Genomic DNA, 19,159 nt, shown 5'->3' on the forward strand with positions numbered 1-19,159 from the left:
TTAGAATACCTGTCATTTGGGGATAACTCTGCATGGGGGGGGGGGGGGGGGGGGTGAATGTATGTGTATATTCAATACATATTCCAGTACAGTATATTATATAGACAGATGTTAGTCTTGTAGTACCCAACAATGTACCTAAAACACAACAGCCTCCTGCTCATATTTTATATTTTAATTCCAATCTTTCAAAGAATATACATTTTTTGCGTTTTAGCTTTACTATGGAACCAAAATGGATTTTTAATCATAATACCTTTCTGAAGCATGTCAGTTTTCTCTGACATAAACTACATGCTTTTATTCCTAACATTTTACTTTCACAGATGAATATATGGGGGGAAAAAACCTGCCATACATATCCTGTTGATTTTTTTGTTGATTTGCTTTGCCATTCACTTGTGTTAAAAGTGTTTGAGTCTATTCATCATCTTAAGCTGGGGCCTATTCAACGCAATCAAGCTTTTGTTAGTGCAGAAATACCACATCAATGCATTCAAATTTTTGTTTCAGATTGTTTCCCTCATCAAATTCATGACAGAGAAGTTTTAGTGAGGCTATACACATTTAAGATGACATATTATAATAAAAGAATCCCTTGTAACCTATTATAAATGAAGACATTAGTTTTACATTAGATTTGTAGTTTTTCACTTGCTGAAATTCTGTCAAACCTTGCTAACTAAAAAAAGGTTGCAATCGTCCAATTAAGTGAGGTTAAGTCAGAGGCCTTATTTTTATCACAATGCTTGTAGGGTTGTACGTACTCATATTACTGTAAAGGGAGCTGGGTATGATAGACATATGGAAGTTGCCAGTGGTGACATGATTTTAAATGTGCAGGGACTAGGGCCATTACCCTAACTTTGGTGAGTCACTATCCTGGAATAATATATAGAACAGGTGTTCAGACCGTTTAGACTTCAGGGGAAATAATGCTTGTTCTAGATTAGGTACACATTTCATAGAGAAGACTGTAAGGATTCACATTGCTTACCCCCATCTGAGCCCCATTCAGGACTGCACAAATAGAAAATAGAGAATAGAATCACACTTCTATCGGTGAAACAGAGGGGTCCATAAGAATGCCATAAGAATGGCATATGGGGTCCATAAGAATGCCATAAGAATGGCATATGGGGTCCATAAGAATGCCAACACACATCATGGTTATCCATTCTTTATAACAGCATTATTAAGGTAAACCTGTCATGAGAAAAATGTGTGGTGCAATTGCTGACCACCTTCTGAAAATGCCAGTTGCCTGAATATCATTCTGAGCCAATAATTATATTACTGTGTATTGAGTTGCTGAGGCTGATTAAAGGAATTGAGCATGTCCACATAACATTCTGAACTTCTTTAGCAAATCAGCCTTACTAACTCAAAACAAAAATGCAGATCAGCAAAGTAAAAAAACAAAAACTACTTGTTCTCAGGCAGAGTATTCAGGCTTGAGCATGAATATAAAAGCTAGGTTGCTGTCATAACAGTTTTCCTTTAAAGGTGATCACAGAGGTTTCAGCCTCATCTGGCCTAATCATAGCTAGACAGCACATTCAAAGCCAAAGCCAAATAACAACGTTGGACATTTTTCTGTGCTCATAGGTTTATTTTTAAATCCACTGTTTGTTCATTTTCAGTCTACTCTTTTTCAAAATCATCACATTTGCTGAAAGCTATCAACCATACATTTGCTTGCTTAGATTTGTTATTTTTGACACTTTATTCACATTGTAATTGTATTTAATGTATTTTTTAGTACAGCCTAATGGTCCATATATCTTTTTAATTTCATAATGACTTAAATATTGTTTTTGCTTTTCCTATTTCTCACTATTTCAGTGTTTCATTTGAAAGTTGTGTGAACAAATAATGTATCAGCACTCATCTAGAATAATTTATCATTTAATTACAATTATAATGTGTTGTGTGATGTATCTCAGACAAAGCATGAAATATGAATTGCTAAATGTCATCTGCTGTATTTTTCACAAAGAAATTGTGTTCTGTCTCTCAGTATTATCTTGCTTGAATGTCAAATCTTAGTAGCTTAACCATTTCTCTTGCTTTCCAATCCTGTTGTATCTTTTTGTTGTTTCTTACACTTTCCTTCTATTCTTCTTTGCTTTCATTTTAAAAGCCAAACTGTTGGTGGGATTCTGAGAAGCAGATATGTCAGTCCTGTAGCTGTAGTGCCAGTGGTTCAATGTCCCAACGCTGTGACATAACAGGGAGGTGTATCTGTAAACCAGAGTTCTTTGGGAAGCGCTGTGAGTTTAAAAGGCAGGGTTATGAGAGGAAAGAACTGCCTCAGAAATCTCAAAACATCCAAGCGCCTGCTCAGAGACGGAACTACCCCACATCAAGAGGCTGTCCTAGAGGGGCTTACAAACCAGCCATTCCGGTAACTGCTTTGCAGGCTTATTCTGCATGGCGTGGAGTTCACTACCAGTGCACGACAAGTTGCTGATTAATAACTGAAATACATTACAAAGGGTGAAATATCTAATAGTTAATAGTGTTGTTAATGACATCCTCATATTTGCACTATTTCCTAACTTGTAATTGTAATATTTAAAGTTCTACTGCATGGATAGATACAATTTTATGAAATAAGCAGATGTGGTGCAAAGGTGTATCAATGAATAGCATTTAATATGTTTTTTGAGTATGAATTAGCACAACTGTAAGAACTATTTTTGTACTTACAGGAGAACCAAGATGTGACATAATTAGTTGCAAAGCTTATTTTACATGAAAGCATACTTCCTTTGTGATCCTGTGCTTGGGAAGGTTTTTAAAAGCTCTCGATCACATAAAAATTTAAAAAGTATTTCTAATTACAGCAATAATCTGTGATGCTCCAATAATTTAATACTTTTACAGACTATGTCTAGCATTTTGTATCCTATTCAGCTTTACAGGTCAAGGATCAGTTGCACCTCTCTATACCAGTTACAGCATTTATTTGTAATATATTGTGCTTGTAATTTCAGGGCCCATTTATATAGTAGCAGTGTGGGCTTAATTTGGCAATAGCTATGCTTTTCAATACAAAAAAAATCTGTTGGTAAATTGTTGTTCATTAAAATGTTCCCACTGCTTCATTGTAATCATGGGGGAAAAGAGCTGATAGGAGGAGGACCTGGAGTGTTTTTTTTTGTCTGCATTTTATAAATGACCGTACAATGCATGCACAGTGTGGAGTAGTATTCTAGTGAGAGTGGATAGTGGCATGCGATCATTGTTTTAAAAACCACACTTCCTAATGGTTTAAATTGTGTCTTTGTTACTACTATAGTGAGACTCTATGGGGGTGATTTACTAACCTAAACACATGCACGCACCAGGTGCGTGTGATTTTCACACAGAAAAACTTATTTATCAACCAAAAAGTCTCTAAAAGCATATCTCCACTAATGCCATATATGGAAAAAATCATGCACATGATGCATATATAATGCTGCTTCACAGTTTAGACAAAAATGGTTAGCTCATGCATTTACATTCCTGCATTCATCAATGCAAGCAACACAACATAGAGCTAATTTACACAACATCACCTTGCAATTCATGCTTGGCTTTGCACAACACACCTGCTGGGTGTGTACACACTACAAAGGTGTTTAGATTCCACCCATAGATCATGCTGGGAGGGAACACACTACAGAGGTGTATACATGTTCGTGGTGTGTTTATAAGGTTAGTAAATCAACCCCTATACCTCACTTTAGTAGTTTCTGGCACTGTTGTTAGATTCTAGGGACTTGGTGGTCCTCTTGTTAAGTATGAAATAATTAGTTGCTTGTGTGTGGCAACCCTTTTCGGTATATTATTTTTTGTCAATATCTGTTGGATTGTCTTTTTTATATTGTATTAAATATATACATAGTTTACTTTTGTTTTCTGCTCCCATTTCAGCCACAAACATATGGTCCTGTTTTCTCTCAAGGATGTGTTCCTTGTAACTGCAACTCTTTTGGTTCCAAATCTTTTGACTGTAATGAAAGTGGACAATGTCGTTGTCAGCCTGGAGTAGCTGGAGATAAATGTGATCGTTGTGCCCGTGGGTTTTATGATTTTCAAGAAGGTGGATGTACCCGTAAGTATACTTTCTGTTAAAGGGGAATTGAACTTTCAGTTTAAATCAGCTAAATATATTCCATGTACATCAGAAAAGGTCTGCAAAGTCTTAGAATGTGTTTTGTTTAGAAAGCAGTTGCAGCCTAGAGTAGAAAAACCTGTCCCCCACCAGCATGTTCTAGAGAATGAACCTTGCTCTCAGTGTAAGCAGTGGTCAACATGCCCCCTGCTGAGTAAGGCAAGAGAGACTACTATTTCCACACAGTAAGCAAGGGTCCTTTTCAACAGAATGTTGGCAGGGGACAGGCTTTTCTACTTAGGCTTTAACTGCTTTCTAAATAATTGTAAGACTCTATATACCCTTTTTTATGCAATTTGAATGTGTTTAGTTGATTTAATCCAAAGGCTTAGTTGGGCTTTAAATAATACCTTATATGAAGATTTTAATGGCTTGTCCACAGGTCATATTGTAATCACATGGTTTAGAGTCAGGACAAAAAATACAAACGTTTGTGTTACTACTATGGAGATTAAGGGGTGGAGTGTTGCAATCTGAACTGAAAAATGTGACAATTAAAAATTGGATACATTTCAATTTATTTTTTAACAAAATCACTATTTCAGCAATAATGGTCAGCATACACAAGAGAAGCAGTTACATCTATAAACATCTTTGGAACATCTACCTTACAGGTCTAAATACCTTGATGCAAAGAGTATTTGCCTGCAGTAAACTATAACAACCAATAATTGGCCTTAATTCAACTAGTTGCAGTAAATGCCAAAAAGCTGTTTTGTATTGGTTAGTTATAAAAACAAACACATTTTGGTTTGTTTTTATCAATCTCATCATTGACCTAAAGTCTATATATATCAAAAGTGTTTTTGTTTTTTTAGTTTTGGATAGAATGGGGAAAAGTTAGGACTCCTGTCCAGTTTTACTGTTATCTGGGACTCCAGTACAGAGATTTTCCTTCGCTTTCTGTTCTAGGGACAATGTTTTAATAGACAGGAAGTTAGGGAAAATCTGCAACAGGGAAACAGAAAAAGAGGTTCTAGCAATCACATGCTTAACTTAAAACTTTTAACAAAAAAAATTACTTATGCCTGTGTTACTATTAGACAGATTTCTCCCCACTTCTTGTCCAACGGACAACCTTTTTAACAGAGAAGTGAAGGAATTTCTCCAATAGAGCCCCCACAGCAGTAAAACATGACAGGCATTTTAATCTTTCCATGCTCTACCCAAAACTAAAATGAAAAAAAGTTTTGGCTATAGATACACATTAAAAGAAAATGTCTATTTTGTCCATATGGGTCTGTCAGGTTCTTAATTTCCTTTTCTTCTCCAAGGAACAAAACTGTTCTTTTATATATTTTTTTTATATATGATATAATGTAATATTAAATAAACCCCTAGTCGTTCTGTCTTTGTAACACAATAACAATATGAGGAATTACATTTCTGGATTGATTATACATTTTACAAGTTGCATGCAATAATGTGTTTTCAGTTAAAGGGGGTGTTTCTCATTTTTACATTTAAGCATTTTTTTATGGATCATTTCATTTCTTGTTCTAGATATTTTAATTACCACCAACTGACACTTAATAGTGTAGTAGTAGTTATGCCCTAATGTTAAAAAAAAACTTCAAATGGGATGATGTATGTTTATCTAATGACAACCATGCTGCAAGCAGCAGATATAACCGTTTTATGTCACCAATATTTGTCAATGTTTTAATCTTGCTGTGCCTAACATGAGCGCGTTGTCTCCATTTAGCTTGTGGTTGCCCACATGTTGGGAATAACTGTGATGAGGAAACAGGTCAATGTGTTTGTCCTCCCAACACCATTGGAGAGCAATGTGAGAAATGTGCACCAAACCACTGGGGATTCAGCATTATCACTGGATGCAAGGTCAGTCAATCAATAGATTCTCAGTAGGATAAATAATGGCCAGACAGTTATTATTTACTCACAAGCGTCAAGGTATGATTGTCAATTACAGTATTGATTAGTATTCTCCCAGCTGCGGATTTGATGTGACAATTGGTGTGTATCTTCTGTTTTAATATCTCTTTGTGGTGAAACTGACTGATACCCTGTGTACTGTATTGTTCTTTCTATTTTGAATATATTATTATTATATATTATTAACTAATATGTTGCCCTTTGTCTATATCATGTCAAAATAGATAATACGTTTTTTGAGCAATACATTCTGGTAATTATTTAACTGGCATTTGAAATGTGTGTTTATTCTTCCTGTAGAAAAAGGTATTGACTTTAACAAATACAGCAAAGCAAACAGTTAACTTGAAGCAAACAATATATCATATGTATACTGCTTGGCAGTATGAAATGTAACATGTGCTTGCTCTGCATCATTTTACTTGTCAAACCATTGTGAAAGATCACTAGGATCTGACACAACTTCAAAGTGACAGTCTAATTCCGTTAATGAACCCAATAACTTTGATGACTCAAGATAGTACCCTGACCACAGCTTGTTAGTATCTTTTGTTATGGTAGTGAAGAAACATTTCTGATCTATTTATTAGGGCTTCTGTACACAGGTGCTTGATATACACCTGTTAATTCTGCATTTGCTATGTAATAGGCAGAGCTGAGTGGAGTCTGATCATAGGGTATAAAATCATGTGGGGAATGTGCTTGTCAGTATATACTGGTACTAAATGTCGGTGCTGCATGCAAGCTATTTGACTTTGAGCAAAGATCAAAAGCTTCTGAAATAAAACAACCACAAGGTTTTCAATAAGGCCAAAATAGGGCCTATGTCAGAAAACAAAGGGCACAGCACTGGACAACCAACTTTAAAGGCGTTCTATTTGTAGCTTTTATATGCACTCTAAAGAACATGGGTAGGATACATTTTTCTTCACAAAAATCCAACACCTTTTAACGGTCCAAAGCCATTTAAGTAAGCAAAATAAAATATTCATGTGTGTCTGATAGCATTGTAAAATGCTGCATTTAGCTAATACAAAAAAAATAAATAAACAGGAAATAAGGGTGAGACCCCCTTATCATATTTATTATAGTATATCTTTCATATGTCCCTGTTTTGTCAGGAAAATGGAGAGTATAGTTACAGCTGTAACTATATCAATTTAATATACCTGCAAGCCTTTGAGAAGGGTCAACGTAAGCATGATCTCTTCCTGATGCATTGTTTGATTTTTTTTCCTATTTTACATGCTCAAAAAAAGACAAGTTTAAAAAAACAACACAGGGCACGAAACTGTAACATTTCTATTTATGTTAAGTTGTAATTATGAAATTCTAAAGTTTGTACCTTGTTTCTTGATCTGTACATTTTAATTTCCATCTCCTAATTACCTTTTTGCAAAAATAGCCTTTTTAACTTTTCTGTTTCTCTGGATGATCCTGACAGAAACCTTGTTTTTAGGGCTTCTGACATTGGAGATGTAGAATCAGCAAGGTATGAGGAGTAAAATATCCATTAATTTATTTGCAAGGGTGCATATATTTATTTAACAAATACCTATGAGCATAAAGCCTAACTCTCCCCAAATCTCACCCAACCCTTCTATCCATCCTATCATTCTGCAAAAAAAATGCTTCTAAAGCAGTTTTTAACTCCGTCCATAGTCACAAGTGCCACATCGGCACCTTTTCTGGACTGGAGACCAGAGAACCAGTTTTGCAGTCTGTGCCCATGCTGAGTTGACCCCTTGTTGTAACATAATTATGCTGCAATCTTAAAGAATTGAGATTACCCCACTGCTGGACAGCCAATAGGAAGTATTTACAGGCAGGCCAGGCAGTGACATAGACATATGAAGAAGCACCCTCCTACTCTGCAGAGAAGAAGACCACATATTTAGGAAAGTAAAAGGGTCTTTTAATATTTCTGCAGAAAAAGGTTGTTTGTGGGCAAAACCCAGATTGGAGCACAGCTGTAAAGACCAAATTCCCCTTAAAAAATCTGTTGCCCAACTTACAGTATAAACAAACTGCTCCTGCTGCAATACTTACCTCCTCTCTGATGCTGTTCCACAAAGATTCAGCTGTTCTACAATACAGTTCTGTTCTCTTTTAGGTTGAATGATGCTCAGGCCAGAATCATGGAGTTGAGATTTAAGAATTAGTCATCCTAAAACTGATACAGTATATTGGTTTTTGGTGTATGCTGGAAAGTAAAACTACCCTAATGGTTTCTGCAGTTGAGTTCCTTGGCCTGCACACCCTGTTGCAGAAATTAAGAAAGGGTCTGTCCCTTCCTTTTTTATGAGAACATCCATGCTGTGCCATGGAGGGATGCGTAGGAAAGGAACTTGTAACATTTGCTGGCTCCTAGCAATATAATATCCAAATAAAAAAAAAAACATAAAAGAATCCAGTACCTGAGATAACTAGACTCAATCTATAACAGAAAAATCAAAATTTAGTTGCATTGATCCTTTCACTTCACATTTATGAATCCAACAGTTTTTAAGTTTTCATTCAAACACTTCTAATAAACATGTTGCCTTATGCCTGCTAAGACTTAAGGTGGATCTAGCATGGACTATTTTTTTCATACTTTGTAAATGTAATGTTTGCAGTTATAAATTACCTGGCAAAGAGATCACAGTAGTGCCTCTTACAAAGCCTTCATATTCTTCTTTACTCAGAAGAAAAAGTACCATCTTTGTTCATGTACTCTTTGTTCAGAGTTTGCCCACCATTATGTGGTGGAATTTTGTGCTTATGCGGTAGGCGTTTTGTGTTGGACTTTGTGTATCTATGTTGTCTCACACATGTCAGCCCTCAGCAGCATGCCTCTTACCTAGTGAATTGTAGCCAAATTACAATGTTACAGTGAGAATCAATGGAGGAGAAGAGACTGAGATAATCCTTCCTTCTGCCTGCATCAGACTAATGAAATCCTTCTCCCAGACTGTACCCTTTATAGTGGAACTTTAGTAGAAAAGAATTGCTAGCCAGGAATCATTTTTATTGTAGAAGAGACTCTGTATTTCTCTTCTGCAATAAAAACTTCTTACTTTCTGCTAGCCAGTTTCTAAAGACAATAGACTGAGTCATGCATGGGCAGCTTAATGAACATTATCGGCATGCCTTGGAGCCTAGATGAAGTAACTCCCATGCACATGGCAGTTGTGTCATCCTGGGCCAGCCAATCTAGATGGCCAGTGATGGTGAACCCTGAAAGAAGATGGTGCAAAAATGTCACCAGTGACAAGGGAGGTCATAGATGTCACTTTGCTGGAGGGGAGGTAAGTGTTGAGGATTTTAGTTCCAACTGGTGGAGTTATTTTCCAGAGTTTAAGGACTGTTTTTTATTAAAAAAGTACAACTTTTATAAACACTTATACTGTTGCTAAATATTGCCACACATCTTAGGAATGTATGCATTCAGACTTAAACTTTAATACAATAATGAAGGTTCACTTTTGAACAAGATGTTAAACCTTATTTATTTTTCATTATATTTATCTTCAGTTGATATTGTTATGCATGAAATATTTTAACATTCAATAAAATTATCCGTAGCAATGTTGAATATTTTAAAGTAGGTATATTAAAACTGACTTGTTGGTAAAAAGCTAGAGCAGAAATATTATTATACACACCCAACATAACCAAAACCATAATATAATTTTTTTTAGGAATATAAGAAGGCTTATTTGAGAGTGGGAATAGCTATATGTTTGTGAGCTTGTAAGCAAATTAAACTATAATTTAGTTTATTCAGAGTTTATTCAGAGAACTTGTTTTAATTATTTATAAGATCTGTCTTTTAATATGCCTTTGTACTTTCAAACGTTATGATATTTCGTAAACTGAAAACAAAATTCTGCATATCTGCATGACAGTTATAACCCAGGGAAACACTGGCTTTTAAATTACTAATGATAAATATGCCATGGCTCATAGTATGCTATGTTTACAACTCATTTCTCTGAGGAGTTGTTACTGAAGCACTTGCGAGGGCTAGACATGACTAAAGGGCCACATGTTAATATGAAAAAATCCTCTTTTCCCCCCAAGAACAGCCTTCACAGCTCACCATGCACAAGACTAAGCATTAGAGTGAACTGTCTATTCTGAAATTTTAGCTGTTAAAGGAGATTTCTGCTTTTTTGTCATAGTTGTCACAGAAACAAGAGTAGAAAGGAAATATACCAATGGGGACACCTTTTTTATGACAGCTGTCAATTTCCCTGCAAGAAGGATATGCAGAGTGATTTGAGTGAAAATACAGGATTTATGTCAATTAATTTTCATCAAAGTGGAACATTTGTTTTGCTGATTGAGCTGCTTAGGAGAAATGTATTGGGGTATTAAATGTGGTTTATTTTATATCATGTAATGTTCATAGTATTCTTATTTTTTTCTATGACAAATATAATATAAGGGGACTAGTGAGAGGCAGTTTTTTTCAAGCAGAGATCCAACAAAGTTGAAAGGAACTTTCATAACATTCAGGAGCAAATTCAAGCCCATTGCACCCTTACAAACCACTGTTATTCCGCCTTCCTCTTTCACTCCAGTACAGATTAGCAATATAGCAACATTTCACTGAGACCTTCCTGTTCACTTTGAATGCTTAGTGGTGTGCAGATGAAATAAGTATACAGGCATTTGCTTTTTACATGATTGGGCAATTGAAGTGAATATACACTTGTTTTATTGTGTAAAGTTTCTTAATGCCTTTAGTAAATCATCCTCCTTGTCTGTAGCTCTCAGTCAAAACTGCAATGTCCAGAATTCATTTGCAGAATAGCCTCCTGTGAAAACTAGGCATTGCAACTCTTTCAGTGTTCCAGATGAAAATTATGTGCAGTGGAGACTGACTAGTATGTTAAATATTGTATTCTACAGGAAAAAGGTGTTCCACTGTTGCCTATAAATTGGTTGGAGGAAGGTAAATAATTGTTACTACCCAAAAGAGTCTCAGACAGTGGCTTTAATTTCAAGAAAACTGAAACATCGGAATGCACATATTCACAATTCATAAGTGTTACTCACAATACTCTATGGGATATGCATATAATTAATTCAATGTTAAAAACACATCAGACAGGCCTCTCTAAAATGCCTCTTTTTTCTGAACTGAAAACCACATGTAAACCCCATTCTGAGTAGGACATAAGATATATAAACAATTTTGTAAGGAAGGGTTAGAACATTTGTCAGGTTTTATTGCTGTTTTTGACCCCATTGAGGATAATTTACTTGATTTCCTGTCCAGGTGGCATTTTCAAGACAGAGCATAATATTAACAACAGATAGCAATTAGGATAACATTTAAAAACTAATAGGTTCTAATCCTTCCTCACTGCAAAATAAAAATTTTCCTGGAACTCGGTTTTATACTCACATTAGCCCCTACCATCTAAGGGGCTTACATCCCCAGCACAGTCATACACCCAACACATGTTTTTGAATAGTGGGAGAAAATTCTTGCACCTGAAAGAAATCCATGAGCCCAAAACAAAACCAAAGAAAACTTGTGCACATAATGTTAATGCTAAGTAGTTAGACAGCTAGGCTAATTACTTAACTGTGGACTCACATATTAAGCTCACACATAGGTAGACATCGGAAGCATTTGGGTGAGTATGAGTATCTAGTATCGGCATCAGTGCATCCCTAGTATTTACAATACAGTTTTCTTTCAGTTACAGAAACATTTAGGACAAAACTACAATAGTATAAGCAACCTATCTAAAAGCTGATTTGAGATGGTTTTAAAATTGTTTCAATTATGTTTAATTTTAACCTCATGTACTTCCTTTATTTGTTTTCTGATCATGTGACTGCATATCTTAGTTTCATGTCCATAAATATGGAAGTGCTGCAACCGATCAATCACACAAGAAATGCTATTGTGTACACACAATACTGACATAAGAAGTCTATGATCTTCTAAGTACAAATGTCAGTACATGTGTTCAAATTATTATACATAATGTCAAGGAGCTTCAGTGGCTCCTGAGATTGTGCTCTAGCTTGAAAAACATGCTCTTAGAATAGGAAATTGAATCACTTAAAGGTCACTGTTGGACTGGGTTATACACTTAGACAACTGCTTAATATATATCCCCCTTGGGTCTGTCATTCACACTTCACTTCTATTCCAAGAAAAAAAATTCAAAACTAAAAAGCAGTATCACGTCAAAGTTTAATTAAGATGCTAAAAAGTGACTATATAGATGGCATGTAGCTTATATATTTATGGTGTATCTGCCTTAAAATCTTGTCCAACGATGTTAAACCCCAGAATAAATTAGCAGATTATATGGAAGGAGTGGAGGAAAAACAATTATGCATATATGTTTTATTGATTTCGATATTTGATAGGCATGAAATGGTAGGATTCCAATAATATACTCCCATAAGACCTTCTATTATGTTATTATTAGTGCAGGTCTTTGTGGCCACCCAGCTTCCACTACCTTATTTAAAAATTGCATATAATGATCACATAATGTAATATTAATTATCTTTTTTGTTGCATCTCTGAGAGTAACATAAGAAAAAAAAAGTCACAAAAGCAAGGTCTGCCACCAAATTTCCAAGCTTAATCCAACATACTGAGGATATCAGTATGTAACAAATAGCAATAATGCTAGGTAGTTTGGAAAAAACTGTATGCCAGAGAGAAAAGTGTAGGGCTGCTTACGCACAGTCGCTTTAGAACGTGCACGTGCGTTTCATTAAAAAAAGCACAAAGCATTTTTTATCCTGGGCTTTAAATTTAATGCCATTTAATGCAACATCATCAACATGCCCTCAAGAATATATAATGCAAAATACTGTCCTCAGCTGTACTGTAAATTTATAAATAAAACAAGATAACTTTCCATTAGTTCTTTGTTACCATAGGGATGATCTAGTTTGCACCTTCCATTCTGTTTTATATACAATACTGCTTTAGGCTTTGTTCCACACCTTCTACTATATACCATGTACAATATTTATTCATTTATATGGTTTGTATATTATGCAGTCCTCACCTTCCTCATTTTGTCATCTTGTCACCATTCTGTACCGAGCACTTGTAATATGAATTGCTTTAGAACTCAGAATCCACATCAAACAAATTATAGAAATGACCTTGGGTTTTTCCTTTAGGCATGTAAAATGCTTAAGTGATTATTGTAGTGAATCTGCGAACAATCGTTTGCAGCGAGGCTTCCTTTTTTAATTGTCAGAAGCTTCTTTTTATCTGAGTGCCAACCTGGAAGCTATACATGAAAATAGACCTGGCAGAAGCATTTCACTGGCACATGTGACCTGGTGCTTGGAAGTATTCCCAGCTGCTATTGTCACAAGTCAAATTGGCTATGATACTTTCATTTCTAAAAAATAATGTAAAAATAAAAAGGTTTTAGCCACCTGAATTGTATTTTTCTGTCTGATTGAACGCAGCGATAGAAATAAGTAATTTTAAGATAGAATACGTTGGGAGTCATGAATAAAAATATGTTTGACAGAAGGACAATACCATATCCACCAATATTTTCCGTATATTTTTCTTACCTGAACTGACAGCATGAAAAAGAGAAGTTGAATGGTTGATATAAAAATGTTTTTATAGATGGGGTCCATTACAACTTACAGTAAACCTGTATTACCCTGAGTAAACCTGAACTATAGACTCAGTTGTACAGCAGGAGCTACAAGGTGCCTTGGTATACCTTCAGGTCCCAATCATTTACTTGCCTTAGAAAACACATCAGTGCAATGCTAAATAAAAAAGGGAATGCATTTTAATGCCGTGCAATAAATTGTAACACAATACAAGAGGAATTAAGCATGTATTAACATGCCTTTTCCTCCCTATTTTTTTAAAAACATTTTTATCCCTGAAATCATAGACATGTGATGAAAAGTGCATTAAATAAGATGACTACTGCAATTTTAAGTGCATTACTGTTGACTATAATGTAATGTGCCTTTTTTCAAAAGTGTACAAAAGATGCAACAAGCAGGAATTTTCAGAAATGCACAGCACTATACAGTAATGCAAATAATTTATGAATAGAGCCTTATATATTATAATGGAATCCATTTTCTCAGCACCTTTGCGGTACTGTGAACATACATGTGAGCACAGTCACATGCAAATGGGTCCTTACAGTTTACCCTTCCAGGTATGAAGAAATTCTTGCCTGGCTTAAGGCCATGTTCAGTACCTAAGGAGGCTGCTGATAGTCTTGAGTATTGGCATACTGGGTGCAAGGTGCTGAATGCTCCTTTTGGCAGAGTAAAGGTATAACCTGGCAGCTTATAGTACGTAAAATTACTGCACTTGGGTCGGTCAACCCAGTTTTCTGTTCTTTTTTACCAGTACTGCATGGCTTGTTCCCTATCTTACCATTTGGGCTGCAAGATCTATTCTGCATGGGAACTTTTAAAGAAGAACTCCAGGCAAAAATGTTCTTAACCCTTGCAGTAGGTCTACCCCTGTACTGCAAGGGTTAAATGTTCATTTTTGTCTAGGTGCTACAAAATAAAAAGTTATACGCATCCCAATTGGCAAGCCGGCTACCTGCTTCTCCAGTCACTGAAGCTTCTCTCGCCCTATGCTGCAGCATTAGAGTGTTGCTCAGTCTTAACATCTATACACTGTTTAAAGAAGAATTTTACTGGACCTTAGACCACTGCAGAGGAGGGGAGAGAGGCTCCAGGGACTGGTCTAAGGGCCAGCCAGCAAATAGCCCCATTGCAAGGTTTAGGAATAAGTCTGCCCTGAGTTCTGCTTTAAATTCACTACAATCAGATTATAACTCCAGTTTACAACTTCCAGTCAACCTGTTTGCACTAGTCCGTGACTTTGCTGGTAATTGTTATATTGGATGTGCTACTTTTGTGTATAACAATATACTTAAATTAAAAAAAACACAATACTTAAGGTGGTCTGTACTTATTTTTTATATAGGCTTGTGATTGTGGTGCTCCAGGATCGCTCAGTACACAATGTAATCCAGACACAGGTTGCTGTTTCTGCAGTCCAAACTTCTCTGGGGACAAATGTACCAGCTGCAGAATTGGATACAGGAATTACCCAAAGTGCATCGGCTGTGACTGTGAGTTGGCGGGAAGTAAATCAGAGAGCTGCGATCAGGAGTCAAAGAAATGTTCATGTGAAGAGACTGGACAATGCAGCTGTAAGGTAAGAGCAACAGGTGACATACAATTATACATGTTTAAATGACTTTACAAAGAAAGCTGCAAGTAAGGTCCATTTTCACTGTGGTGTCCTATGCCTTTTTGGTACATGTAAAGTGAATCATACTACTGTGCCTAAAAAGCTTTCACAATATCTCTGTTGGGGGCTGTTCTGTACATGTAAGAGTAGGCTTCAAGAAGATAGAAAAATATAAGAATCTGTAGCACACAAGCAGAGTTTCCACTGTAAAATTATTATCATTCAACACAGCATAGGGACAGGGATTTTAGTGATGAATGTCTTCCGTTAAGTATATTACAGCACCTAACGGAAAGATTTGCACGCAGATCTTACTGGACTGCCGGAAGAAAACGCACATGGTAAATGCTTTCTAATAATCATTTAACCACACAGCTATAATTTGGATACTGGCCAGGCAGATGAATTATACTGCAGTAGTTTTCATACAGAGAGCTTTTTGCATTTTCATTTGCTAAAAAATAACTTCAGATAGGGGCTGCGGTTTGTTAAAAATGTTGCATTTGTTGTTATAAAATGTTATAAAAAATGTTTACATTCTTCAGAGGTTTTTGTTCAATCCCTGCACATGAAGTGAAAGGTTTTTTTAGCATCCAAAACATGTTTACAGAGGAAAAAAAAAACACTTGTGTTTGAAAAGCCAAAACGTTTTCTGTGGATGATGTAGGGAAAGATTAGAACCCATGGTGTCACAGATAGCAATATTGTGATGCTGTCTGCCTGCAGGTTTGAGTGTGCATGTGACTGCGTGTGCCTGTCCATCCCCCATAGGGATGGACAGGCTGCTGCACGCAATGACACACAGCACCTGTCCCTTCTGGGATCGGGTCATTTTACAGGCGTTCATGCCCAGCTGAATGAACTCATATGCTGATGTTCCCAGTTCCAGAAATTCAATATACTGTAGCTAACTATGGTTTTCCTTGTGTACTAGGCAGAGATAACACAGCTAAAAAACAATCAGAGGTTCATTTAAAAAATCTTGAACAAGAAATAGTGGGGTAATGAATTGGGTTTAAGATAATATTTTTCAGGTACTTCCAAGAAAATTAGTTAAATAAATGACTATTGTGTTAGTTGTATCTAGTAGCCCTTTGAATACAACTTCAACAACTGTCCTCCATAAAATAAAAAAGGAAAAAAGAATATGATACATTGTTGGGTATATCTATCTTCTTTACCCAAAAATAGTAATTTATGACAAAAAACTGAAAACTGGGTTTATGACAATTTTAAACCCTAACAAATAACAAAAAAATTTAATTACAAATTAAAATATATGAGGTGTTTCAAAAAATGCAGTGTCATCCAAGCGAAAGGCAGGGATCTTCAATACGAGAAGCAGCACATTGAACCTTAGTAACAGTGTGTGACAAGTTTCAACTTGTTCGGTGGAGTCAACTGACTGTGAGCTATGGTTGAAAGAAGGTGTGTATTAAAGTGTGCCATACACATACTGTACATCATGGATCACAAACAACGCATTAACATGACATTTTTTATCAAACTGCAAAAAAGTGCCAAAGAAACACACAAAATGTTCAAATTCATTCATGGTGATGCTGCAGTGACCATGAAAAGGGTTTACAGGTGGTTGTGAATCGCTTGAAGACCATGAGAGATCGGAAGAATCAAAAAAACAGCAACATCAAAAACCTAAGAGAATGTTGAGATAGTAAGTGAAATGATTCGATCAAACAGGCCATTGACTATTAGGGAAATTTCTGAGGATCTGAACATCTCTTATGGTAGAAAATGGCCTGAGAAATGGGTTTCATCCTCAATCATGACAACACTGCATGTCGCACATCACTTATGATATGGCAATTTATGTCAAATAAAAACATTATGGTGTGTCCCCATCCACCTGATCTGGTAACGTGCGACTTCTGGCTCTTCACCAAAGTAAAAAATGACCATAAAAGGTAAATGTTTTAAATCGATTTAGGACATCAAGGTAGCCATGACAGCGCAACTAAAGACACTTACAAAAGAATGGTTCCAGAACTGCTTCAGTAAGTGGCAAGAGCAATGGGATCATTTGTTCTAAGCAAGGGGGAGTATTTTGAGAGGGATTAATGGCAATGTGTCTTTTACTGTAAAAAAAATTTTATTTAAACATTCATCGTATTTTTGATCTTACCTTGTACATAGGAAAAGGCAATCATTTTTTAAAAGCAAAATGTTTTTCTATAGACTAAAATAGAAGAATGCTGTGGCATGTTAGTGTCAGGGTACCATGCACAGGCGTCCTCACACCACATGCAGGTACCCACGCAGGATGACCAAATTAATATGCCCACACAGGATAGGGTTCTATGCACACAGTTTATTTGCTACACAACAACAAAACTATAAACCCCCTCAACCCCCCACAGGTTTAGCAGTGAAGTAATAAACCCACCGTTGGGACAAACACACACCCACAGCCAGGGGGGGAAGCAACAAGGAGGGGTAACAAGCCTGCAGATATATGGCAGGCCTCAGGATAAAAGAAGAGTGGTCAGGTACAAGCCGGGTCATTAACAGGAGGGCAGCGCGGTACAGGATCCAAGAGAGTGGTCGGGTAACAAGCCGGGCCAGTGACAGGTCTGCGGGTTCAGGAAGCAGGGTTCAGGTTTATGGGAATCAGTCAAGTGCAGGCGACGCAATACTGAGCCAGCTTCTTGACTGCAGGTAGGGCCTAAATACCCTCCCAGGAAGCACCAGGTGATGGGATGATCAGTCACAGCTGGGGCACACCCGCAGGTGAGTACTGGAAGTGCAGGTTCCTTACAGTCCCTGGCTGCTGGAGACACCCACAGGCGAGCACAGGAACTGCAGGACCTGGCCCCAGCACCAACTGGGGGTGCTCTGGATCCTGACAGTTAGCCACTGGCAGAACCAAGAAAATGTAGAGTTATATTATACCTTTTATAGGCTGGGTAGATCTACATTGCAAGCTTTGGAGAGATATCAGTTTTATTCTTCTACACAATGCTTGCAAAGGAGACTGAGCTTTCTTGAAAGCTTGCAATTTTTATCTATTAGGTCAGTAAAATTTATCATTTAACTGCACATTTTCCAGCTAGCAAGCATTAAAGTTGAATTTAAAACATTCATGCACATACTGTATGTTATATAGGTAGGAGGTAGTTTCAATTTTAAAAATGCCTTTATATTGTCAAAATCTGAAATGAATCAAGAGTTAAATAACTAAATCCGTTTTTAAAACCAGTCAGGTTTTTTGCGATATGTGTCTCCTATTGGGGAAATTACACTTTATTTACTGTCCTATACACATGACAGAAAGTGAGAAGAAACAGCTGCCGGCAGAGTAAGCTTCTCCTTTGAACAATTTCGACTCTATTTATTCCGTCATGCAACACTGTACTGAAATTAATTTTATACCCTTTTTTGGGGACAGATAGAGCTTTCTTTTGGTGGTATTTTTTTACCACTGGGGTTTTTATTTTTTACTATATTAAGGAAAAATTACCGAAATTAAAAAAAAAAACCCAGTTTCCCCTATATTAAATGATAAAACATTTATTATTACCCAATTTTTTGATAAAATATAAAAGACGGGGTCACGTCGGATAAAAAGACACCTAACATGTCAAGCCTTAAAATTGCGTGCGCGCAACCTCAAAAAACGATAATACCCAAAATTGGCCATAGGCGACGCTTTAAAAGCTGTTACCGCTCATCAGTTTAGTGTTATCAGTGATTGATGGCCCTAAAATGATTGCTCTCACTGCGACGTTCGCGGCGATATGTAACATGTGTAGCGCAATTGTCATTTTTGCGCGCTGGGGCACCGGACGCGTATTTACGTTTATAGGCGCGTAAACGTGGGGGTGGGGGAGTTAAACATTTTGGGG

The 19,159-nt window shown here is 36.5% G+C and overlaps 1 protein-coding gene across 1 annotated transcript in view; it reads left to right on the forward strand.

The window, feature by feature from the left end:
• The window catches only part of LAMA2 (laminin subunit alpha 2), a 646,095-nt gene that overhangs the window by 381,756 nt on the left and 245,180 nt on the right, over positions 1-19,159 (forward strand). The window contains exons 21-23 of the mRNA XM_018556291.1: positions 3,925-4,105; positions 5,871-6,007; positions 15,027-15,260. Of these exons, the coding sequence (XP_018411793.1) occupies positions 3,925-4,105; positions 5,871-6,007; positions 15,027-15,260 (552 nt within the window). The remainder of the gene's footprint in view (positions 1-3,924; positions 4,106-5,870; positions 6,008-15,026; positions 15,261-19,159) is intronic.

The sequence above is a fragment of the Nanorana parkeri genome, unplaced genomic scaffold, assembly GCF_000935625.1.
Source record: "Nanorana parkeri isolate BGI_ZX_2015 unplaced genomic scaffold, ASM93562v1 scaffold232, whole genome shotgun sequence".
Classification (NCBI taxonomy): Eukaryota; Metazoa; Chordata; class Amphibia; order Anura; family Dicroglossidae; genus Nanorana; species Nanorana parkeri.